Genomic DNA, 27,394 nt, shown 5'->3' on the forward strand with positions numbered 1-27,394 from the left:
ATGGGGTTACACACACATATCTGAAGTTCGGCCACAAGCTATTGTATAGCACTCAGTTCATTCATTCAACTTCATCAAGCAGGCCACTATCCAAGCTCTGGCTTGTTTTTGTTCTAGAAGTTACTTACAGAGTCTTAAGTACTATAGTACAATACAAATAAGTTGTTTAGAAGACAGATGGTACGTGTATCTCTCCAACAATGCTTGGTACTTGTCCTGATACTACAGTCTGTACCAGTAGCTATAGGCAGCTCAGGGAGCCGCAGGTGGTAAATTGGGCACAGAGGGGCTCCAAACCAATTATGGGTTTGGTTTACTTGTCAGTCAACAAGTGTTGCTATATTTAGTCTGTCTGTTGCTTACCAGCAACTCAGTGAGATTCATTTAGAGGGCAGGGCTGCAATGCTGTCAGGTAGCCAATCGATATTTTCCCTTTGAGATTGGCTTTGATTGTTTTTTGAAGTCTCTTTTGTGAAGTAAATGTGTAAACTCTCTAAGTTAAGATCTAACAGTTGAGTATAATAATAGAATATAGCTATCTGGTTGACTGTCTGCCCTACATGAGCTACAGTAGTCCCTGAATTCCAACCAAAAGTTTCACTTTAAAAGGGACAGTTTCTATTCTGGTGCTTCCTAGAGTCTTCTCCTTCTTGATCTCTCACTCCTCTCCTCCTCCTCGCTCATTAAATGCTTTTCTCTCTCGCAGGTTCCTACCTATTAACTCTGGAGCTGGCCTCTAACTTCAGTTCATCTCTCTCTTCTACTCTGTTCTCATTCCCTTAGCACTCCATTTCTGATCTCTCTCTTCCTACTCTCTTCTCTATGTCCCTCATTCACCAGAGGTTCCTCTCCTTCTCCGCTCTGGTTGAAATCAGTGGATGCTTCTCAGAGGAGGAAGAGGAGGACCATCTTCTTCAGTGAATTTCAATCAAATAAAAATAGTGAAACATAAAAATAAAAAAATAGATACTATACTAAATATATTCACATGCTACCAAATAATTGATTAAAACACACTGTTTTGCAATTAATTAATTAATTCCAAATTAGGAGAAGAGAGAGAGCTAGCTATATTTCGTAGTATGTATATTTTCACTTTCACTTTCTTAGCTAGCATCGAATGCAGCTAGCTAGTTTAGCCTACTCAAACAGAGAGGGATGCTATGTTAGCTAGCAGGCTATGGCTATCCAACACTGGAACTCTTCCAAGTCAAGGTAAGCTTTTGGTTTTATTAATTTATTGCCACCAGGGCCTGCCGGTGTATCTGCTAAACTGCTTGCTGCTGACTGTACACTGCACTGCAGGATTGTAGAGAGTTTACTAACGTGTTAGTTCTCATATCTATATTGACTATGACTTGACAATGATGTAGGCTGTGTGTAGCGGTTAGCAGTCATGATATGAAGGTTTGGCTTGGAAAGGTTTTTTTGCCTAGTCACAGACAGCTGGTGTGTTGTGCAGTTAAGTCCACAAGCGAAGGGGAAAGGTGAGAGGAGGAGAGCCTGTAGATAGATGTGAGAAGGAATTATATATACAACGAGCTGTTTGTATGTGACTGCTATGAAAGTGAACTGTGTTGGCTAGTGATCAGGGGTGTATTCATTGCGCCGATTCTGCTGAAAACAACTTCTTAAACGGAAGAAAACAGAATGAAACAGGGATAAACATACCTGATTTTGTCCAATAGAAACTGTTGTTCGCAAATGTTGGACTAATGATTACACTCTAGATCAGCTAGATGCAGGCAAAAGTGTGCAATGCAGTATTGAATGTGTCACTGTCTGTCACCTTGATTACTCAAAATTATCTCGACCTGTGCACCTATGTTGTACATTTTTATTCATAGGCTAGGTTGTAGCAACCTCATGATGGATACAGGGAAAATGTTAGCACCATGTAGTACCCTAAACCTATTGATGTTACATTGAGCTGGATGAATGGAATATGAGTGACAGTCATCCAATGTGCTGTAATAGAAATAAGGCCATGTTCATGAAAAAACTATCATCCTCCCTCATCTTAAACGGCTCCAACCACCACTGGTTGAAATGCCTGGGGTCATATTGACTCGGTTACCACAGTTCACCATTGAAACTGAACATAGTTGGCTTTTTTGGCTCTTGCAATGTAATAGTTGTGCCACTGTCCTCTTCCTTGCTCATCAGAGCGCCGAGCTCTACAAGTGTTTAGATGTCCCTCAGGCAATCTAAGTGGTCTGCCTTGTGCTGTTGCACATCACATTTGGCATGTGGAACTGGAAGATTTCAGCGTTATCTTGAAAATGTTGATCAGATATTGTATAAATTATCGTCTCCTGCCTTGCTGTTCTGCCAAAATCAGACGTCAATATCTGAACTTTCACAGCGTTATCGGTGCTCGTTATTGGTAGCCAAAAAAAGTTAAAGCCTCCCTGCTTTAACTTTTGGAAACCTTTAATTTACAATTCACATAATATTTGATTTTCTATGAATATTCCATTGTTGGATTAAGTGATCTCTAGCTCCATCTATCTTTCCCTTAGTAGGCAAAGAGTGGGGAACCACCTTCAATATGATACTCTGAGATTTTTAACATACAGTATGAAGCTGTCAGTGATGACGGAATAGGACATACAATCTAATGATCTCATACAAATAGAATGTTCTTCAAAGACTTCATGCCGCATCAGGAATGAGCAACATCCTGTTGTTTAGAAGTCATGCTCAAAGTGATCCGGCCAACAGCAATTGCCCAAACCGATTGAGATGAACCAAGTGTTGAAGAAGTTTGCTTCTAGGAGACACAAAAGACTCCGAGCCTCTTACTCCTTATGATGCCACGCTACACTGACTAACCTGACACAGACGCTAGCTGAACACACCCTCTCAACTCCAGCACCCCATCAGACGGTCTCCAGTGAGACAATTACCAAGTTTTCGGTCAAATTTGTCTCTTGTCCAAAAGTAGCACGTCAAGCGCAGGTAAAGGGGACGGTAATGGGCGACGTAGTCGCGCCTATTATCGCACGGTGAGTTGCTAAATAACTAACCACCTGATGCAAGATGACACTTTTCGGATAAGTAACAAATAGGGGCAAGCCCCCTCTTCAGAGCCTCTTCTTCCATCCATGACCCTTTCAATAAACTGTTTAAAGTGCCGAGGGGGTTATTTCCAACAATTGCGGTCCTGCTCCCATTTTGGACCAGAGTGGAGAAAAGGTTAATGAATTCAATACTGCTGTAAGCCCTGTATCCTCCTTAACAGTGGGCACAACAGGAGTCAGTGGGTACAGGAGATTGTTCCAGAATGCTGATAAGGAGGACTAGTAGAGCAGAGTGTATATGCTGCCACCTGTAGGTTTAGATTTGTAACTACAACCGTCTACTTTATTTCCAAGAAACAAGCAAAACAACTAAGCAACGTCTGTGTTCGGTTTAATGTATTGGTTTAGGTTCGACCCACTAGCTGATTGCTTGTTCCCTTGTTGCGACGTGGGAATTAAACTTCCTGATTGATTCTAACTACTGCGCCACATGGAAATGTGGATGTACCTACTGCAACTACCGTTGGGGCTATGGGGCTGAATACATTTCAATATGATGTTTGGCTCATTCCTTGCGATGTGTCTCTCAGCCGAATGTTCCAGTGACTTTGTGATAATTGAATGGCACAGTGCAATCCCAGCTCTATGGCCATATGAAGAGGATTAGCATACAAGCAAAGTGTGAATATACTACAGTGTTGTGTGGTGAGATCACATCACACTCCATTCTCAGCCTCCTGTAATCTTGTCAGTGAGCAGCATATGCAGATTTGCAACCAGCCTTATCCTCTGTGAGAGAGAAAGTGTGTGTGCATGTGTGTGTCAGTGTGTGTGTGTCCATGTTTGTGTGTCTATAAGCTCCTGACACTGCAACTCAACACTTGACAGACATATACGTTCAGTAGTCAAAGACCTGAACCGGTGTCCAGAAACGATCCCCTAGACAGGCTTTTGTATTTCTGTTTTCCGTGTGCTTGTCTCTCACTCTCTCCTGCAAATGACAACCCTACCATTCACTCTGGATGTCAATGTTAGCTACATCAGGTGGAAGGAAATCCCATTTGTGTGATATCTGAATCAAAGATCCATCACCACGATGAATAAAACGATAATTCAAATACATTTCTGTCCAAACCAGTTAGAGTAAAGTCCTGTTTTGACGTATTTTCCTCAAATCAACTATTCAAGCCTAACAAAGGTGAAGTATCAGGGGACATTTCATATCATGCCATGTTCACATCATTCACCTCGATTCATCTACATTTCACATAGAGTTCAGTGTTGGGATTGATGGGGCAACAGCTTGATTTATTTAAGATGGAGTTTCCCTGTGGTGTGTGCTGCCTTCCACGTTACCTCCTGGTGGGTCTTCTGTTCTGTCTATGCAAGTCACTCTGTGATGTGTTCTCTCTCCCTGCCTGTATAGTAACCTCTCTCTGCACTGAAAATGACATCTGCATCTCTGCATCTGGGGAGCGGTGGGCCTTGGGCAGGCAGGCAGGCCCACTAGACAATGAGAGAGAGTAGCTGGGTGCGTGTGTCATTCTTTATTTATGGGTTGAGGCTGGGTGATTGACAAGACGGGACATGAGAGGCTTTCCTCCTAACCCCAAAGCCTCAGTCATATACCCATAGCGACACATAAAACACGGAGATGCATAAAACACACGGACACGCACACACACACACACACACACACACACACACACACACACACACACACACACACACACACACACACACACACACACACACACACACACACACACACACAGACAGACAGACAGACAGACAGACAGACAGACAGACAGACAGACATACGCACTCTTTGAAGAGAACCCATAGCCAACATAGTCAAAGCAGGGCTTCTCTAGAGTCGCTTGGCACAGTTGTTTATTTGTTTGTGTGTCGTTCCGTTCTTCACAGCGTTCTCTCTTGACTATTTTCATATAATTGATGCCCACTCTCTTCACGGCCTGTAGAGCAACAAAGAGAACTCATGAAAGCCATGTTATAGCAGTAGCCGTATGAATATTGCATGGGGATAACGTGTTAGGAGCAATTTACCCTCTTCCCTTTGTCTGACAGCTACATCAACAAGCGATTGGGCATGCTCCACATGTATAAATAAAATATTGGGTTGCCATTTATTTAAAAAAAAATATTATTACTTTTAAAAACATTGTTTTTTTTAACAGTATGGGTTTGTTGGATTCCAACAGAAGCCGGGCAGTGGCAGCTCTCACTCAACTTTTATTCTAACAGCCACCGCTGTTCTCCTGTACGGGAGAGTATTACACTGTGGGAGACAGCCCAGTCCTTTTTTAAAAGCTATATATAAGCTTTAAAGCAGGCGGGAACAACACATATCATAGAAATAAAATATTTCTCTCAGGATTTGTGCCTTTGCCGCAGAATGTAAAAAAAATGAAACACACCCATCAGTGGGAGGCTTCTGCAAAAGTGCCAGACAAATTATTAGTAGCAATTTTTCTGAACCATGAAACGCCACCCATTGAAAATCCTACTGCTTTGTTGACAACATGCAGATGATAAATTGATGATGTATTTGTTGATCTAGTTTCTTAAGGAAAGGTTCTCTTATTCGGAGGTTCTGCTGTTCTGACAGCTAGAGTGAGGAACATCAGGCAACAAATGAAACAGCATGCAACCAGATTTGATGTCTTTCTAACATCAAGGAGAGTGTTTTCCACTTACCTAACCATATTGAACCTTCGTCTACTGAACCTCAGGTGGAGATGATCAATGATCTATCAATGATCATTTTAGTAAACATCCATTTCCATCTTGTGTTCCAAATAGTATGCTGACAGCAGTTCATAAAGGTCGGATCCCAAATGGCATCCTATTCCCTACATAGTGCTTACCTTTGACCAGAGCCCAATGGGCCCTGGTCAAAACTAGCTCACTAAATAGGAAATAGGGTGCCATTTGGGATCCAGCAATGCAACATTAGCCTCGTCTTCTCCCAACAACCTTACTGAGATATTGTCCATATCTGTCTTAACAGATGATTTAATTCCAGGAGATACTGTATATACTGCAGGGTATGCCACAGGCAGATATGACTAAGCACCCCTTCATCTGCTATGTTTCTAGGCTTTGTTTTTGGTTTATGATCTCATGCGGCAGGTTTTATTATAGGGTGTGTGTGTGTGTGTGTGTGTGTGTGTGTGTGTGTGTGTGTGTGTGTGTGTGTGTGTGTGTGTGTGTGTGTGTGTGTGTGTGTGTGTGTGCTCACAGCCTCAGGACTCTGGTCTGGGAATAAGAAGGTTTATGGAGGATCTATTCTCTCCCACACTCCTTGGCTCTCGCTGACCACCACCAGCCCTTTGATTTCCCCAGAGTGTGAAGGCCAGTTCTGATATCCTCCAGCAAAGTTTATCTCCACAGCAAAGTAATGGTCAAAACGCAGGACGTGCTGCCTTGGAGCTCATCACGCTGGAGAAACATCGTACGTCCCAAATGGCACCCTATTCCTTTTTATAATGCACTACCTTTGACGAGAGTCCTGGTCAAAAGAAGTGCACCATATAGTGAATAGGGTGCCATTTAGGACGCATCCATGGTGGTTCTAAAAGGGAAGAAACTAGGCCGCTGCAGCAAATCAGTATAGCAGTAAGTGTTTCAGAAACATTTCTATATTCAAGACCTCCTAGAGCCTTTTGTTGTTTTCAATGACACATTTAGAAAGCGACATTATCTTGATTTATTGATAAAGCTACATTATCTTGATTTATTTAGAAAGCTACATTATCTTGATTTATTTAGAAGGTAAATATTGGCATCAATCATTTTCTAGTATTATCATTGACTACTTGGTAACACTTGACATTAAGTTGCTCTTATACCTGTGTAGTTGACTATTAGGTAACACTTTACATTAAGTTTATTAAGTTGATCTTATACGTTTACATTAAGTTGATCTTATACGTTTACATTCAGTTGATCTTATACGTTTATATTAAGTTGATTTTATACCTTTACATTCAGTTGATCTTATACGTTTATATTAAGTTGATTTTATACCTTTACATTCAGTTGATCTTATACGTTTATATTAAGTTGATTTTATACCTTTACATTCAGTTGATCTTATACGTTTATATTAAGTTGATCTTATACCTTTACATTCAGTTGATCTTATACGTTTATATTAAGTTGATTTTATACCTTTACATTCAGTTGATCTTATACGTTTATATTAAGTTGATTTTATACCTTTACATTCAGTTGATCTTATACGTTTATATTAAGTTGATTTTATACCTTTACATTGTTGATCTTATACGTTTATATTAAGTTGATTTTATACCTTTACATTCAGTTGATCTTATACGTTTATATTAAGTTGATTTTATACCTTTACATTCAGTTGATCTTATACGTTTATATTAAGTTGATTTTATACCTTTACATTCAGTTGATCTTATACGTTTATATTAAGTTGATTTTATACCTTTACATTCAGTTGATCTTATACGTTTATATTAAGTTGATTTTATACCTTTACATTCAGTTGATCTTATACGTTTATATTAAGTTGATTTTATACCTTTACATTCAGTTGATCTTATACGTTTATATTAAGTTGATTTTATACCTTTACATTCAGTTGATCTTATACGTTTATATTAAGTTGATTTTATACCTTTACATTCAGTTGATCTTATACGTTTATATTAAGTTGATTTTATACCTTTACATTCAGTTGATCTTATACGTTTATATTAAGTTGATTTTATACCTTTACATTCAGTTGATCTTATACGTTTATATTAAGTTGATTTTATACCTTTACATTCAGTTGATCTTATACGTTTATATTAAGTTGATTTTATACCTTTACATTCAGTTGATCTTATACGTTTATATTAAGTTGATTTTATACCTTTACATTCAGTTGATCTTATACGTTTATATTAAGTTGATTTTATACCTTTACATTCAGTTGATCTTATACGTTTATATTAAGTTGATTTTATACCTTTACATTCAGTTGATCTTATACGTTTATATTAAGTTGATCTTATACTTTTATATTAAGTTGATTTTATACCTTTATATTACGTTGCTTTATGTTTGTGTAGTAACGCTGTAATTACAGAAGTCAATGATTATCTGGGTTTAGGTACTAAGGTCCTCCAGTAGATGGTGCACATTGACAGTATTGTAATAGCTGGAAATCAACATTTTTATGATCATGAACATTTATTTTGACGTTTATTTCACATTTCTTTTGCGTCAATAAATCCAGATTATGTAGGATTATTACAAGTGACTGTAATATGTCTAACCCTAGAGTGATCAGTTCATGTATTCCAGTAGTTTAGAAACGTCACGTGTGTCGAGGTTCACCCCAGGTCGCTATGGCATCAGTACATTTTTCTCCTGACCTGGAAGTCCAGCCTTTGTTTCTCAGCCAACCCCTGCAGCTGTTGAGACCAGCTGTGTTTAAAATCATGATCACGGGTCTTATTGCAGTGTTGCCATACATGGGACCCTCTCTCTCTCTCCAGAGTGTATCATACTCTGTAACCAAAATGTTAAAAGAGCTGTTCCCATGGCTCTCTCTATAGACCATGAGTATTGGGTCCTATGCATTAATTGTGACAGTAATAATGTTTGTGTTACCCCATATTGCATTATAGGACTTGGTATAAGCGTTCATAACAAATGGAGTGTTATGATTAAGAGAACGTTGAATCTTTAGGTTGTATCAAAAACATTTTTATTTCAGTTGTATCAAAATCATATTCATCAGTTCATTAATATACACATATTTAAATAACAAATAGAAAAATAAATAAAGAGTTTTAACTTATGATATCATCAAATGTCTCACAATTAGTGTTGTATACTTGTATACAGTGCTGTACCACAAAATCACGAAGGAAATAGAAAATCCCCCTCTCTCTCCCGCTCTCTCTCTTTCTCTAAAGTGCAGTGTCAGCCCTCAACATTCTTCTTGTGTGTGTTTGGTCACATGACTTCAGGGAAAATCCAGCCGTTGGGTTTTCCATGCCCCTTCTCCCCTCCTCCGTTACGTTCACTCTGCTTTTCTCTTAAGACACCTCTTCTTTTGCTTGTCGTCCTTGTTTATTCTATTTGGAAGGAGGGAGAAGAGTGTTATTCTCAGAAAGGACTAATGTTACATGGATTATATTAAGTCAAGTGCTATAGGATGTTTCTAAAGTATGTGCTAAGGTCTTTTGCTTTTGCACGCTTTAGCCTCATGTCTGCTACTTAGTGGTGTGATAAAACTATAATTACAGTAAAGTTTATAATTACAGTAACTTAGCTTCTTTTTTTTACCATTAGATCTATATGTCATTAGATTGTGATAAATGTTGATCTATAAGTTATTACATTGTCATAACTGCAGTATAGTTCTGCCAAGGATTTAGTATGGTGGTGAGGAGTCTGATGATTTGATCTATCTTACCTGTTCCAGCAGTTGACGAAAAACATGGCCTTTCTTCCAACGGGGTTCAGGCACCGTCTGGCTCCATCTTCCGCCAGTGTAACACTGAAAACAACAAACCACACATACACACAATTAATGCTTGTGTCACACAACTGATACAAGGCTGATGGAGGCGATTGTCATGTCATAAGTAAATGTCAGAAAGAAACAAGCAAAAAAAGAGAGAGAAACCACTTTCTGCTTAAATTAATGCAGTTACTTACATGATTTCAGTAGTGTCGCAGTAATGGGTCTTTTCAATGATTTCAAAGTCATCAATGATTTCCTGAGTGTGCATAATGGTTCCTGGGCATTTGCATCTGGCACCTGGAACGTGTTGAGCTGTAATGAGAGTTATAAACATCAATTAACATGGTCAAACATTTTAATGGAAAAGTTGTTTTATGACAAATATGTCTTCAAATTGGATTTTGGATAAGAATTCACATGAATGCATTTTTTGCACAATGCTTGTTCTGAGAAGAAACTGTACATAACTGCAATTTCTATAGTATTCTACACTCATGTTATGCTATACGACAGCCACTATATGTATAGTAGCCTAGTCACTGCAAAATCCCTAGTCAGTCAGGTAACTAGTAAAAGCATGCACACTGCACTGTACATTCCATATATTGTAGCTGACATTGCTAGAAATGACTTTGAAATCTTACCTCCGTTGAGCTGTATACAAACTCCCAGCAAAACCACCAGGAAAAGACTGCAGGCTTTTGGTGTGAAGGCCATCGTGAATATAAGTAGCGAGAGATGGAGAGGTGAGGAGTCAAGAGGCAGTAAGATCCACTTGAAGTGAAAGTGAAAAGTGAAGAACTATTGGGATCCATTGTCCTTTTTATAAACTGCCGGCAAAGGGTTTTCCCAAATCCCATGTTCTTTCCCGGCAAACGTTCAAGAAACAGCTCTCACTGGAATTTCCCAGCTCACTAGGGTAGAAATGAAGGAATGTTGGACTACAGAGTGGAGGGTGGAAGGGGCGGAGGGAAGCTAGGAGTCTGCCGATAAAAAGTTGGCCGCGAGAATCTTAACTCCTAACTTCCTAACTGTGACTGTGGGAAAGTGAACGCCAGGGTGAGTCAGCGTTGCAAGTCACGGTGATTCATGTTTAAGTGGCCTGTCTGCAAACCTGTTATTTTAAATAATGTAGATTAAGCCGTCTCGGATTCATTAGTTGGACAGATCCGAAGTCTCCTTCCAATTACCTTCTCCTTCTGAAAACTGCTCTTTATGACATCACAGATCTGGGGGTCAAACGAGAGATGGTGCTTCAGAAGAGGGTCTCGTATTAAGACAAACTTCACCCCAAACTTTCTTGGATAGAAATAACAAAAGCTAATAGGAAAAGTGAAAACAAAAGTGTATAAACTGCGAAGAATGTTGATGGTTCTTCTCCTTCTCCACCAGCATGCCCAGGTCAGATATGCTGTCTGGGGCAATTAGCAACAGCAACAGCTGCAGGAACATCATGATGACACGATAGCCAGTCATCTCTATTCTGTGAACCCCCAACCTAAATCTACCATGTCATACTGATCATGCTAGTCAACACTAGAACATGTCTATAGACCGACACCTGTTTTACCAGAAGTTAATGATTATCATGGTGATGAATGATGACTGGGCCTAACACCCAGGATGTGTCTGGTGTTTTCAGTCATGTGTGTTGTGTCTTGTCAGAGGTTCGTTTTCGGGCTTATGTCCCCAATGTCTTTTATTTTTCATTTGTTTATTTGACCTTTATTTAACTAGGCAAGTCAGTTAAGAACAAATTCTTATTTACAATGACGGCCTACCAAAAGGCAAAAGGCCTCCTGCGGGGACGGGGGTTGGGATGAAAAATAAATATATAAATAAATGAAATATATGACAAAACGCACATCACGACAAGAGAGACAACACGACTAAGACAACAACATAGCAAGACAGCAACACATGACAACAAAGCATGGTAGCAACACAACATGACCACAACATGGTAGCAACACAACATGGTAGCAGCACAAAACATGGTATAAACATTATTGGGTACAGACGACAGCACAAAGGGCAAGAAGGTAGAGACAACAATACATCGCGCAAAGAAGCCACAACTGAAAAAATGGAAGCCGGTTGAGATACTAAATGTCTCCTATTCTGTGGCGTGATATGTCAGGTTTTAATTGATGCTAAAACATGTTTTTTTCATGATAAATAACTAGGTAGATACACCTATGTTTTTAAATGTAATTACACTACATATGATTACATCTGCAAATGTTTTAAAAGCTGGTTTATGCATTATGTAGTTGTATGCAGTGGAGGCTGCTAAAGGGAGTTCGGCTCATAATAATGGCTGGAACAGAGCGAATAGAATGGCATCAAACACATGGAAACCATGTGTTTGATGTATTTGATACCATTCTACTTATTTCGCTCAAGCCATTACCAAGAGCCCGTCCTCATTAAGGTGCCACCAACATCCTGTGGTTGTATGATATTTGACCAATTCTGCTCAAATGAATTAACACAGTGGGACTATGCTCAACAAGTTGAGAGGTAATGACCTGATTTGACTTTTTGGTTCATACACAATTTATTATATGACCAATACTGTACTCTGACTACCACTTCCAATTATGTGAGCCACTGCTAATGAGCCATGTCCAAGATAACCCAAGATCATGACTAACACACATTTGGGGGGTTATCGCAAATACTGTTGCTCTTTCTCATAAAGTGTCATTTCATGGTAATGTCCACTGAAAACATTGTTACTTAACGTCTTAAAATGAGTGTGGTATTTCTTCGGAACAGGACCTAATGACGTTTCAGTAGAATATGTACTGTATAATTCATCTATATTCTGGGTATTGGAAACATTAACATTGATTTACATTTCAGTGAAAATGTATCACCGGAAAGAGCAGGCCTCCCTGTTCCCTCCCTTCATCTTGTTATGATAGAGGGATGGACCTAGGCCAAGGCAACGTTATTGCTAATGCGCTGTAGCGCCAGCTGTCTTGGCTCACCACACGCTTGCGACATTTAGAAGAAACAGAAACTTAAGGAGCCTAACGGACCAGAACCAGAGCACACAGGAGTGCTTAACAAAGAAAATAGATACCATAAAGAAGAGAGAAATGTCTGTTCTTGAAGACAGAGAGAAAATAATTGCCTTGATTGTGAGTGACAGAGTCAATGGCGGTGAAAACAATGTTTTTGAATACCATGTTGTTTTAATTGTGTCGGTCACACAAAGATATTTACAGACAATCATGTACAGTATGTACAGCTTCTATTTACAAAGAGTTCCTTACAAAAAGATTATCATTGCGAGGGTATCCAGAGATATAAAGCAGCTAAAGTGTAAATTCATTGGGCTGCCCCCTCCTTTGTAAGGTGTCTTCTTCTACGGTGTCCATATTAGGACACCCTTCAACTCTGGTCATGCCTGGAGGGACTCAGTCCATACAGTAGATCACATTGGAGAGTTAAGACAACATTCACAAATCATTCCTGACTACCTCGACCTCCAATCCCACGCTGGGTTAATCCAGTAATGTAATCCAGACTATGCTTCCTGTTCACCAAAGAGTTCCGCAAAGCGGAACTTTTCCGCAGCACCGTCACAAACAGAAGCCTAGGACTTTCTTAGTCACGTCAACCCCGGAAAACTGGGCCTGCGCAAACAACCAATCCAGGGGGTCTCGGCCTGAACATACCTGGGTTACACAGTCCAAAGGATGGGCGACCATCAGTGACACATCCAATAGACCACTGGGGATCCAAGGAGCATATGCCATGGATTTGTTATAGGGCGCCAATGGGGCTACAGTGGAAGCATCTTCTGACGGGATGGGTGGCCAAGCAGGTCATCCATTGTCTGTGCTCCCGGAGTGGGCCGTGGAGGGGGTATGGAGCAGTCTGGGAGAGTTTCTTGATGGAGTCCACATACTTCTCCATAGTGGGGTACTCGTCTTCCCCATCCTCCAGAACTCCTTCCTGCAGCTCAGTGATGGTGGGCAGCAGCTCGACGGAGGAAAGCAGCCATCTGGGCTTCATCCTGTAAAAACAGCCTGGAAATACATTGACATTTTTTAAATATTTTTGATATATAAACTAAGGAGATGTGTTTCCTGTTGATACAGTGCCTTGCGAAAGTATTCACCCCCTTGGCATTTTTCCTATTTTGTTGCCTTATAACCTGGAATTAAAATAGATTATTTTTTTGTCATACCAAAATCTTTAAATCATACCCCAGACTCTCAATTGGATTGAGGTCTGGGCTTTGACTAGGCCATTCCAAGACATTTAAATGTTTCCCCTTAAACCACTCGAGTGTTGCTTTAGCAGTATGCTTAGGGTCATTATCCTGCTGGAAGGTGAACCTCCGTCCCAGTCTCAAATCTCTGGAAGACTGAAACAGGTTTCCCTCAAGAATGTCCCTGTATTTAGCGCCATTTATCATTACTTAAATTCTGAATAGTTTCCCAGTCCCTGTCGATGAAAAACATCCCCACAGCATGATGCTGCCACCATCATGCTTCACTGTGGGGATGGTGTTCTCGGGGTGATGAGAAAAGTTGGGTTTGTGCCAGACATAGCGTTTACCTTGATGGCCAAAAAGCACAATTTTAGCCTCATTTGACCAGAGTACCTTCTTCTATGTGTTTGGGGAGTCTCCCATATGCCTTTTGGTGAACACCAAACGTGTTTGCTTATTTTTTTCTTTAAGCAATGGCTTTTTTCTGGCCACTCTTCTGTAAAGCCCAACTCTGTGGAGTGTACAGCTTAAAGTGGTTCTATGGACAGATACTCGAATCTCCGCTGTGGAGCTTTGCAGCTGCTTCAGGGTTATCTTTAGTCTCTTTGTTGCCTCTCTGATTAATGCCCTCCTTGCCTGGTCTGTGAGTTTTGGTGGCCGGCCTTTTCTTGGCAGGTTTGTTGTGGTGCCATATTCTTTCAATTTTTTAAAATAATGGATTTAATGGTGCTCCGTGGGATGATGAAAGTTTCAGATATTTTTTTATAACCCAACCCTGATCTGTACTTCTCCACAACTTTGTCCCTGACCTGTTTGGAGAGCTCCTTGGTCTTCATGGTGCACCTTGTTTGGTGGTGCCCCTTGCTTAGTGATGTAGCAGACTCTTTTGCCTTTCAGAACATGTGTATATATACTGAGATCATGTGACAGATCATGTGACACTTAGATTGCACACAGGTGGACTTCATTTAATTAATTATGTGACTTCTGAAGGTAATTGGTTGCACCAGATCTTATTTAGGGGCTTCATAGCAAAGGAGGCAAATACATATACATGCACCACTTTTCCGTTCTATATTTTTTTGAATTTTTTAAAACAAGTTCTCTTTTCCTTTCACTTCACCAATTTGTACTATTTTGTGTATGTCCATTACATGAAATCGAAATAAAAATCCATTTAAATTATAGGTTGTAATGCAACAAAATAGGGAAAACGCCAAAGGGGGTGAATACTTTTGGAATGCACTGCACATTAGCTATGATTTGATTTCTATGCTCTATTTGAATAGACACTGTATAGTACAAATCCACTGTAAGAATATTGCTCATTATCTTATGGATCATGTAGAAAATACCTTATCCTTTAGAATAGCATTACATCATAAAATAGCAAACAATCATACAGGGTTGAAAGATAATGTGAAATATATATTTTTTAAAGATACTTTTATCCTTACAATGAGTTTTAACCCTCAGCCTGCCACCACCATCACCACCCCCACACTATATTAGAATTGTCTTACCTCGATTGTCTAGACTGTATCCCTCTCTTGTTGGTATTCCACGGTGTGTCGCAATCTCTCTCTCTCTGTGTCCTGTATGCCACAGTCTCTCAGTGATATGGCTAACAGAGTGGTAACTGACAGGTCTGAGGTCTGTAGTGCTATACTGGGATCAGGGAATCAGGTGGGGCTTTTATATCTCATTATCCCAGGCTAGACCATTGGGAATAAGTATAGCACTGGGCATGGAAGTGCTATCGTTTACTCTAACTTGGCTCAGAGTGTGTCTGTGTGTGTAAAGAGGTGAATGACAGGTGGGTCTTTGGCTAGGTGTTATATTGATATGTGAGGGTATAACACATGGGGCATAACCATACATTACTTTATTGTAGAAAAACTATACTTTATGTAGTTGACATAATTTAATGCCATAGTTCCTACAACAAATATATAACATACAGTTTCTCTGTTACATTTGAGTTCACCTGTTAGTATTTTCTCTCAACCTGGCCAGCATCCCGGAGTCGCCTCTTCACTGTTGACGTTGAGACTGGTGTTTTGTGGGTACTATGTAATGAAGCTGCCAGTTGAGGACTTGTGAGGTGTCTGTTTCTCAAACTGGACACTCTAATGTACTTGTCCTCTTGCTCAGTTGTGCACCGGAGCCTCCCACTTCTCTTTCTATTCTGGTTAGGGCCAGTTTGTGCTGATCTGTGAAGGGAGCGTTGTACGAGATCTTCAGTTACTTGGCAATTACTCGCATGAAATAGCCTTCATTTCACAGAACAAGAATAGACTGACGAGTTTCAGAAGAAAGTTTTTTGTTTCTGGCCATTTTGAGCCTGTAATCAAACCCACAAATGCTGATGCTCCAGATACTCAACTAGTCTAAAGGCCAGCTTTATTGCTTCTTTAATCAGCTGGGCTAACATAATTGCAAAAGGGTTTTCTAATGATCAATTAGCCTTTTAAAATGATTAACTTGGATTAGCTAACACAACGTGCCATTGGAACACAGGAGTGATGGTTGATGATAATAAGCCTCTGTACGCCCATGTAGATATTCCACAAAAAAATCTGCCATGTCCAGCTACAATAGTCATTTCCAACATTAACGTCTACACTGTATTTCTGATAAATTTGATGTTAATTTAATGGACACATTTTTTTTGCTTTTTTTTCAAAAACAAGGACATTTCTAAGTAACCCCAAACTTTTAAACAGTAGTGTACGTCACAAACAATTGACATATGAAGGAAAACTTCCCTTATGACTTCTCGTAAACAGCAAACTACTGCTGATTCTGTATGTATAAAATACTTTAAGGGCAACATTTGGGGTGAAAAGTTTGGGTCTGCCAAACTGCACTTTGAATGGTGTCTCTTGAGAAGACAAAGCATGAAAACATGACATACTCCATGTTAAGATGAAGTCAGGGTGACATCATTCATCATTTCATTAATAATTGTTCTAATCATTTTAGCTTCCTTTGCTGTAGAGTGAGTCCAGACACAATATCTAAGTTAATCAGCGGCCAGATGAAAGAAGAAGCAATCGCTGAAATCATCGTTGACACCAGTCTCTACCTTTAATGTTGAAGCAAATGGAGTTTAATTGGTTCACTGCATTCCTTTTAACCTCCAAAGAGGCAGCTACACACAATTACACACACACACACACACACACACACACACACACACACACACACACACACACACACACACACACAGCTCTCAATACTAACCTTTCTTTGGTAGTGTTGAACTACTCCACTCGCCCCATATTGAGCTGAGTAGACCCGGTGATGATGGTGAGTTGAAATATGCAGAGAGTGCTGCGGTCACACTACAATGGAAGGCCAGGCTCCTGCTTTTCCAACAAACCTTGACTCAGGCAACTGTCTGACTTCAAGTAACACTTTCAGATCCAACTGTTCAAAACTGGCTCAGAAGGTGGTGAATAGCATACTTGTTTTAGGGTGGAATTACAGTATTTCAATGTTGTTTTACTGTATATTGCTCAAATCCTCCTCGGGTGAGTTGGTCACTGTTACTTGATAACAGATTTATCCATTTTAGGAGACTTTGTGATAGAGGAGCCAATGTGCGATTCGATGAAGTTTTAACGATGTATCACTTTTTCAATTTTTTTCAGGCTTAGGTTTTGTTAATAGACAGTAGAAACAGACCCAGGAGTGAAGGCTCTGTTTCTCATCCTGCCTGATCAGCGTGTATTGTATTATCCCATCTCCTAGTGCTCTATTTATAGCCTTCAAGGTCAAAGGGCAGCTTTACTGAGTATACTGCAGTAGGTCCCCATGTGAAAATAACCTATCTGCAATATGTGCTGTTTGGTAACATTTCACACTTTAGTAACACTTTGCTATAATCGGTGTAGTAACACTGTAATTACTCTTGTAACGTTTACATTTTAGTTACTTAGCAGACGCTCTTATCCAGAGCGACTTACAATTAGTGCATTCATTATAAGATAGCTGGGTGAGACAATCCCATATCACAGTCGTAGCAAGTTCATGTTCCCTCAATAAGTACGGAATTCATTTAAGATACTCTTTGAAAGAGGTAGGATTTCTAACATTTTCGGAAGATGGGTAGGAACTTTGCTGTCCTATCTACAAGGGGAAGCTGATTCCACCATTGGGGTGCCAGGACAGAGAAAATATTTGACTGGGCTGATTGAGAGCTGACGGGGTGGAATGACCAAGAGACCAGATGGGGCAGAACGGAGTGCTCAGGTTGGGGTGTAGGGTTTAACACATAACACATTGTAATAACATTATAACGTTATTGTAATAACGTAATAACAGTTTCTACATGCATCCAATCCGGACCTCAGAAATCTCCCTGCTACCATATGACCCCAGGGAGATATCTGGGGTGAGATCCCTTAAACCCACTTACATATTTGTATAATATTTTAACTCCGTAAAAGTGAGAGCTCAGTGGCTTTCAACATGGCACCGTCATAGGATGCCGCATATTCAACAAGTCAGATCGTCAAAGTTCTGTCCTGCTAGAGCTGCCCCGGACAACTGTTAGTGATGTTATTTTGAAGTGGAAACATCTAGGAGCAACAACAGATCAGCAGTGAAGTGGTAGGCCACATAACCTCTCAGAACGGGTCCGCCGAGTGCTGAAGAGCGTAGCGCTTAAGAGCATTAGTGAGGTCGGGCACTGACTTTGGGGCGATCAGGCCTGGCTCGCAGATGCCGTTCCAATTCATCCCAAAGGTGTTCGATGGAGTTGAGGTCAGGGCTCTGTGCAGGCCAGTCAAGTTCTTCCACACCGATCTAGACAAACCATTACCGTATGGATCTCGCTTTGTGCACAGGGGCATTGTCATGCTTAAACAGGAAAGGGCCTTCCCCAAACTGTTGCCACAAAGTTGGAAGCACAGAATTGTCTAGAATACCATGTAGCGTTAAGATTTCCCTTCACTGGAACTAAGGAGCCCAACCATGAAAAACAGCCCCAGACCATTATTCCTCCTCCACCAAACTTTACAGTTGGCACTATGCATTCGGGCAGATAGAGTTCTTCTAGCATACACCGAACCCAATTTTCCACTGCTCCAGAGTCCAATGGCGGCGAGATTTACACCACTCCAGCCGACGCTTGGCATTGCGCATACTGATCTTAGGCTTGTGTGCTGCTCGGCCATAGAAACCCATTTCATGAAGCTCCCGACGAACAGTTATTGTGCTGACGTTGCTTCCAGAGGCAGTTTGGAACTCGGTAGTGAGTGTTGCAACCAAGGACAGACAATTTCAGCACTTGGCGGTCTCGTTTTGTGAGCTTGTGTGGCCTACCGCTTCACAGCTGTTGCTCCTAGACCTTTCCACTTCACAATAACAGCACTTACAGTTGACCGGGGAAGATCTAGCAGGACAGAAATTTGACAAACTGACTTGAACGGAAAATCACTGAGCTCTTCAATAAGACCAATCTCCTGCCAATGGTTGTCTATGGAGTTTGCATGGTTGTGTGTTCAATTTTATACATCTGTCAGCAACGGGTGTGGCTGAAATAGCCGAATCCACTAATTTGGAATGGTGTCCACATACTTTTGTATATATAGTGTATCTGAGCATACATTTACACCATATTCAGTAGTGGGTTACAAGGCACTGAAAAGCAAACGTTGTCATATTTAATCCAAAGCATTTCTCTGTTATTTCTGTTTAAAAAATGCAGCATAGCAATTCCAGAGCTCCAATCACACCTGTTTTCTGTAAAGATGCAAATATAAAACAATCTTTGCAACAAAAAAAAAAGGTTTTTACAGAAAATAAAAGTTACACACCCTCTATCCCCCTGCCAGCCCTGTTTATCATGGACAATGGATGCGATGGTTGGGTCAGCAGCGGCACCGGTCCCTCGCAATCCATACCCAACGTGGTGGTAGTGTTGGTCTCTGGTCCACTTCAAACTGTAAATGCATTAATCAAAATTGTGTCGATATTGCAAGAACATATTGTCATTTCACATAACTATACACAAGGAAATGGAGCTACTCTACCTGCTTCATTCATGATGAGAAAACTAACTGGGAAAAGCTAGCTAAGTTAGTTAGCTAACTATCTTATAGTAATACAAAATACGCCCAAAAGTTTCAAAACGTTAGCTGTCAGCTTGAGGCTTGATAGAGGGTAAAACAAACTGAAAGGGAGGAAAATTTGTATTCCTTAGCTAGCTAGGTTACCAGTTAGCTTTCACCCCCTATAGCTTGCTGGCTAGCCCTAATGGCTGCTGGCCAAATTAGCTAACGTTCTTGATTCTAGGTAACGTTACTAAGATAAATAAAAGATCTCAAATTAGCTACTCACTTTAGCATTGACTTCTTTGAAGTAACAATATTTTCTACACAGCTTCTCACTTCTTTGTTTCTCCAGTTGTCAGTTTGACCACATACCGTTTACAAACTCATTTGTGGCGCCCAAATGTCAAAAATGACCGTTGGAACTCCACAGCAGAAAATAAGTGATTTTTGGTGCTAGGCTACCAATTACAGGGCTTTTAGCTTGCAGTTTGCAAGTGCCCATGCAGATGGAATACAAAAAAGTTATCTAGTGTCTGAAACAATTATATGGATTTAATATTTGTCCAATTATTGACAATGTCCTAAAAACTCAAATAAGCATCAGAAATTGCTGTTATTTAGCATATCAAAAAGCATCAGTCAAGAGCATATGCATTGTATGTTCTGAGAAAGTATACTGTGTAGACCTACTGTCAGTACTTGCCATCATATAGAGAAAATAAGATGTCCACATAGGCCTATCTCAGGATATCTAATGAGTCAATATCAGGCCATCCCATGTACAGTATGATATCTGGAGGGAATCCCAAAATGATTTGTGCATGAAAGAAGAATAAGGATTTCATATTTGACAAATTATTGCGCATGTGCTGAAATCTCAAAAATCTTCCTTATTTTCAGCATATCGAAAAGCAGATCAAGATCCAGATATTGACCTAGCATATCTGGAATCAATACAGATTATTATCTTGAATATGCTAAGAAAACACAGAAACGCGATGTGTATATTGTCAGTATTTGTACAACATGAAGAGAGAAAATAGGATGTCACATATCTCCGGATATTGAATGTGTCCATACTCGGCCATAGGAAATGTCCATGTGGGATGTTCAGAGTAATCCCAATATGATATATGTCTAAAAGACACATCTGGGTTCAGTATTTGTCAGGATATGGTGCAAATCCACAAAACTCTAAATATATATGCATTGGAAATGGTCTGTATTCTCTAGAATATGAACAACGTGTCATGGAAAGATATTCCTTCATTTGGACCCTTTTCGCCCAGTGCCCGTCTTGCTCCCTGTCTACCTCCTGTTTACTTCCCTGGTTTGAAGCTGTTACGGGAACAAGAGCAGTATGATTCAGCATTGCTTGACTTTGCACAATCAAGGGACCAGACTGATTCCTGCTAGCACATAACATTCTGATAACCATATGTTTCCTAGAGCGTGGTGAGAGCATTGTTATCACATGGTTATTCTACATACAACCTTCACACAACTTTCTGGGAACGGTGCAGGATGGTTGCTTGGCTTTGGAACATTTCCAGCACATTTAAGGAACTTGACAACAACAACACATTTTTTGGGGGGTATTTCATTACTTTAACAGGACGTTTTCTAAAAGTTCAAACATGGTCACATTTTATTTACATTTTGATCATGTTCTAGGTATGTGCTGGTTGTTAAAATACGTGTATCTTTGGAAGAGATGTTTGAAAAGGGTATTTGGTTTTTAAATGATATTGTAAATTGGAATGATATAGTTATGTATTTCATGGAGTTATGAGAATTGCATGGGAAGGTCTGCTCAATCCAAGATCCAAGAAAAATGGAGGAGGCAGGTGGCAGCGGGAGGAGGTAGGGAACTAGTCTGTCTGCCCAATATAAAGGATCATAACTGGCAGAGGAATAAAAATAGCATGAATAGGAAAGTATACCAGTTTCATTTGAGGACCAGGATGTTGACAGCTGTGCCATTCAGATCGAAAAAAATTGGGAAGAGATTTTTGATGTACCGATTCCATGGTACAGGGTGTATGAGTTTATATATAAAACAACACAAGATTCGTGCTTTTCAGCTAAAAGGATTGTACAGAATTCTTGCCACCAACAAAATGTTGAATGTTTGGGGCATACAATCATCGCAGCTCTGCAGATTATGTTGTGAGCATACAGAATAAATTAAACTCTAATCAAATCAAATGTATTTATATCGCCCTTCGTACATCAGCTGATATCTCAAAGTGCTGTACAGAAACCCAGCCTAAAACCCCAAACAGCAAGCAATGCAGGTGTAGAAGCGCAGTGGCTAGGAAAACCTCCCTAGAAAGGCCAAAACCTAGGAAGAAACCTAGAGAGGAACCAGGCTATGAGGGGTGGCCAGTCCTCTTCTGGCTGTGCAGGGTGGAGATTATAACAGAACATGGCCAAGATGTTCAAATGTTCATAAATGACCAGCATGGTCAAATAATAATAATCACAGGCAGAACAGTTGAAACTGGAGCAGCAGCACGGCCAGGTGGACTGGGGACAGCAAATCATGCCAGGTAGTCCTGAAGCATGGTCCTAGGGTTCAGGTCCTCCGAGAGAGAGAAAAAAAGAGAGAAAGAGAGAATTAGAGAGAGCATACTTAAATTCACACAGGACACCGGATAAGACAGGAGAAGTACTCCAGATAATACAAACTGACCCTAGCCCCCCGACACATAAACTACTGCAGCATAAATACTGTAGGCTGAGACAGGAGGGGTCAGGTGACACTGTGGCCCCATCCGATGATACCCCCGGACAGGGCCAAACAGGAAGGATATAGCCCCACACACTTTGCCAAAGCACAGCCCCCACACCACTAGAGTGATATCTTCAACCACCAACTTACCATCCTGAGACAAGGCCGAGAATAGCCCACAAAGATCTCCGCCACGGCACAACCCAAGGGGGGGGGGGCCAACCCAGACAGGAAGATCACATCAGTGACTCAACCCACTCAAGTGACGCACCCCTCCTAGGGATGGCATGAAAGAGCACCAGTAAGCCAGTGACTCGGCACCTGTAATAGGGTTAGAGGCAGAGAATCCCTGTGGAAAGAGGGGAACCGGCCAGGCAGAGACAGCAAGGGCGGGTCGTTGCTCCAGAGCCTTTCCGTTTACCTTCACACTCCTGGGCCAGACTACACTCAGTCATATGACCCACTGAAGAGATGAGTCTTCAGTAAAGACTTAAAGGTTGAGACCGAGTTTGCGTCTCTCACATGGGTAGGCAGACCATTCCATAAAAATTGAGCCCTATAGGAGAAAGCCCTGCCTCCAGCTGTTTGCTTAGAAATTCTAGGGACAATTAGGAGGCCTGCGTCTTGTGACCATAGCGTACATGTAGGTATGTACGGCAGGACCAAATCAGAGAGATAGGTAGGAGCAAGCCCATGTAATGTTTTGTAGGTTAGCAGTAAAACCTTGAAAATCAGCCCTTGCCTTGACAGGAAGCCAGTGTAGGGAGGCTAGCACTGGAGTAATATGGTCTTTTTTTTGGTTCTAGTCAGGATTCTAGCACCCATATTTAGCACTAACTGAAGTTTATTTAGTGCTTTATCCGGGTAGCCAGAAAGTAGAGCATTGCAGTAGTCTAACCTAGAAGTAACAAAAGCATGGATTCATTTTTCTGCATCATTTTTGGACAGAAAGTTTCTGATTTTTGCAATGTTACGTAGATGGAAAAAAGCTGTCCTTGAAACAGTCTTGATATGTTCGCCAAAAGAGAGATCAGGGTCCAAAGTAACGCCGAGGTCCTTCACAGTTTTATTTGAGACGACTGTACAACCATTAAGATTAATTGTCAGATTCAACAGAAGATATCTTTGTTTCTCAAGACCTAGAACAAGCATCTCTGTTTTGTCTGAGTTTAAAAGTAGAAAGTTTGCAGCCATCCACTTCCTTATGTCTGAAACACAAGCTTCTAGCGAGGGCAATTTTGGGGCTTCACCATGTTTCATTGAAATGTACAGCTGTGTGTCAACCGCATAGCAGTGAAAGTTAACATTATGTTTTCGAATGACATCCCCAAGAGGTAAAATATATAGTGAAAACAATAGTGGTCCTAAAACAGAACCTTGAGGAACACTGAAATTTACAGTTGATTTGTCAGAGCACAAACCATTCACAGAGACAAACTGATATCTTTCCGACAGATAAGATCTAAACCAGGCCAGAACTTGTCCATGTAGACCAATTTGGGTTTCCAATCTCTCCAAAAGAATGTGGTGATCGATGGTATCAAAAGCAGCACTAAGGTCTAGGAGCACGAAGACAGATGCAAAGCCTCGGTCTGATGCCATTAAAAGGTAATTTACCACCTTCACAAGTGCAGTCTTAGCGCTACGATTGGGTCTAAAAACAGACTGAAACATTTTGTATACATTGTAGAATTCCGAAGAGGGTGGCCAGCAGAGATAGGTGGGATGGGCTGGGGGAAGCTGAGGGTTGGAATGTGGAATTGGAGACAAGTGCGAGTGGAGTTGCTAGGAGGGGGATATGACGGTCCAAGATAAAAGTAAAAAAATAAGGTCTAAATTAAACAAAAAGTAAGCTTGAATGACACAGGGGAAATGTTGTTACAGATATGTTTTATGTTTATTTCACCTTTTGTCACGTTCTGACCTTAGTTCTTTTGTTATATCTTTGTTTTAGTATGGTCAGGGTGTGAGTTGGGTGGGTTGTCTATGTTCGTTTTTCTATGTTGTGTTTTGCGTTTGGCCTGGTATGGTTCTCAATCAGAGGCAGGTGTCGTTAGTTGTCTCTGATTGAGAATCATACTTAGATAGCCTTTTCCCACCTGTGTTTCGTGGGTGATTATTTTCTGCTTTGTGTATGTCACCTTTCAGAACTGTTTTGTTTCTTTTCTCCTTTGTTATTTTGTTTAGTGTTCTCGGTTTAATAAATATATGATGAACACTTACCACGCTGCGCTTTGGTCCTCACCTCATTCCAACGACGAACGTCACACCTTTATTTAACCAGGTAGGCCAGTTGTGAACAAGTCCTCATTTACAACTTGCGAACTGGTCAAGATAAGGCAAAGCAGTGCGACACAAACAACACAGAGTTACACATGGGATAAACAAATGTACAGTCAATAACACAATAGAAAAGTCTATATACAGTGTGTACAATTGTAGTAAGATTAGGGAGGTAAGGCAATAAATAGGCCATAGTGGCAAAATAATGACTATTTAGCAAATAAACACTGGAGTAATAGATGTGCAGAAGATGAATGTGCAAGTAGAGATACTGGGGTGCAAAGGAGCAAAAAAGAAAAAACAATATGGGGATGAGGTAGTTGGGTGGGCTATTTACAGATGGGCTCTTAAACGCCAAATGCTCTTAAACGCTAGTAAAACTAAATGCATGCTCTTCAACCGCTCTGACATCTGATGCTTAAAGTTAGTGAGGGAGATATTAGACTCCAGCTTCAGTGATTTTTGCAGCAGAGAACTGGAAGGAAAGGCGGCCGAAGGAGGAGTTGGCATTGGGGATGACCAGTGAAATATACCTGCTGGAGTGCGTGCTACGGGTGGGTGCAGCTCTGGTGACCAGTGAGCTGAGATAAGGTGGGGCTTTACCTAGCAAGGACTTATAGATGACCTGGGTCCAGTGGGTTTGGCAACGAATATGAAGCGAGCGCCAGCCTACAAGAGCATACAGGTCGCAGTGGTGGGTAGTATATGGGGCTTTGGTGACAAAAACGGATGGCACTGTGATAGACTGCATCCAATTTGCTGAGTAGAGTGTTGGAGGTTATTTTGTAAATTACATCGCCGAAGTCAAGGATCGGTAGGATAGTCAGTTTTACGAGGGTATGTTTAGCAGCATGAGTGAAGGATGCTTTGTTGCGAGATAGGATGCCGATTCTAGACTTAATTTTGGATTAGAGATGCTTAATGTGAGTCTGGAAGGAGAGTTTACAGTCTTCCCAGACATCTAGGTATGTGTGGTTGTCCACTTATTCTAAGTCAGAACCGTCCAGAGTAGTGATGCTAGACGGCCGGGCGGGTGCGGGCAGCTAATCCTGTTTGCCTGAGGCTGATGCCACCCAGGTGTTTGTACACATGCATATACACACAATTTCATTCAAACACACACACATGGGCACATACACAGACACACACACACATACACACATGTACATAGTGCCATACATGCACTCAAGCATATGTTCATTTGACCTTGTTGTTATGATTTTTGTTGTCCTTGATGTCTTTTGTTTTTTTGCTTTGTAGATTCCTGTTTTCCTTTGTCTTTCTCTTTTGTTCATTTTGTTGGTTGTTGGTGCATTATTGGGGGATGGGGCACGGGGGCTTGGGGGGTGACAATCTTGGGGGTGGGGAATGGAATTATTTTATTGCATTTTTTTCAAACAGTCCAGAGAACATTAAGAAACAACGTTCTTCTGTGGGAATTTCAGTAATTCAGCATAAAGTTTCCTACAGGTTTCAAGTCATGTTATCAAATTGTTCCGAGAACATTAAGAAAACTTTCCATAAAAACCACATGAAAACATTGGTAAGAATGTTATTTAAAAACATATACATTCCGTTCTCAGCATCAACAAAACTCGCATCAACAAAATTGGCCACACCTGATGTTACGGTGCGTGAATGAGGACCCAAAAGCGAATTAACTTAAACAGAGCTTCTTTAATTACCAAACATAGGTAGGCTCAGACGGACCGGCAGATTCCGACAGGACAAGACAAGGTTACAGCAAACATGACGACAGTCTGGTTCAGGCATGAAACACAACAAACAAGAATCCGACAAGGACAGGAGCAGAAACAGAGAGAGATATAGGGACCTAATCAGAGGGAAAAAGGGAACAGGTGGGAAAAGGGGTGACGAGGTGGTTGGGAGGAGACAAGGCACAGCTGGGGGAAAGAGGGGGAGAAAAGGTAACCTAACAACGACCAGCAGAGGGAGACAGGGTGAAGGGAAAGGACAGAGACAAGACACAACATGACAGTACATGACAGTACCCCCCCACTCACCGAGCGCCTCCTGGCGCACTCGAGGAGGAAACCTGGCGGCAACGGAGGAAATCCTCGATCAGCGCACGGTCCAGCACGTCCCGAGAGGGAACCCAACTCCTCTCCTCAGGACCGTACCCCTCCCAATCTACGAGGTACTGGTGACCACGGCCCCGAGGACGCATGTCCAAAATTCTACGGACCCTGTAGATGGGTGCGCCCTCGACAAGGATGGGGGAGGGGGGGGAAGACGAGCGGGGGCGCGAAGGACGGGCTTGATGCAGGAGACATGGAAGACCGGGTGGACGCGACGAAGGTATCGCGGAAGAAGAAGTCGAACTGCGACAGGATTAATGACCCGAGAAATACGGAACGGACCAATGAACCGCGGGGTCAACTTGCGAGAAGCCGTCTTAAGGGGAAGGTTCTGAGTGGAGAGCCAAACTCTCTGACCGCGACAATATCTAGGACTCTTAGTTCTACGCTTATTAGCAGCCCTCACAGTCTGCGTCCTATAACGGCAAAGTGCAGACCTGACCCT

General features: G+C 41.2%; 1 protein-coding gene across 1 annotated transcript; it reads right to left on the reverse strand.

Moving 5' to 3' along the window:
• Positions 1-9,093: 9,093 nt before the first annotated feature.
• On the reverse strand, positions 9,094-10,257 carry cxcf1b (chemokine CXCF1b). The gene is given in 4 exon segments (NM_001281352.1): positions 9,094-9,148; positions 9,490-9,573; positions 9,735-9,852; positions 10,185-10,257. Coding segments are annotated over 4 exon segments (330 nt in total).
• Between the last annotated feature and the right edge of the window lie 17,137 nt (positions 10,258-27,394).

Source organism: Oncorhynchus mykiss, chromosome 17, assembly GCF_013265735.2.
Source record: "Oncorhynchus mykiss isolate Arlee chromosome 17, USDA_OmykA_1.1, whole genome shotgun sequence".
In the NCBI taxonomy this organism is placed as follows: Eukaryota; Metazoa; Chordata; class Actinopteri; order Salmoniformes; family Salmonidae; genus Oncorhynchus; species Oncorhynchus mykiss.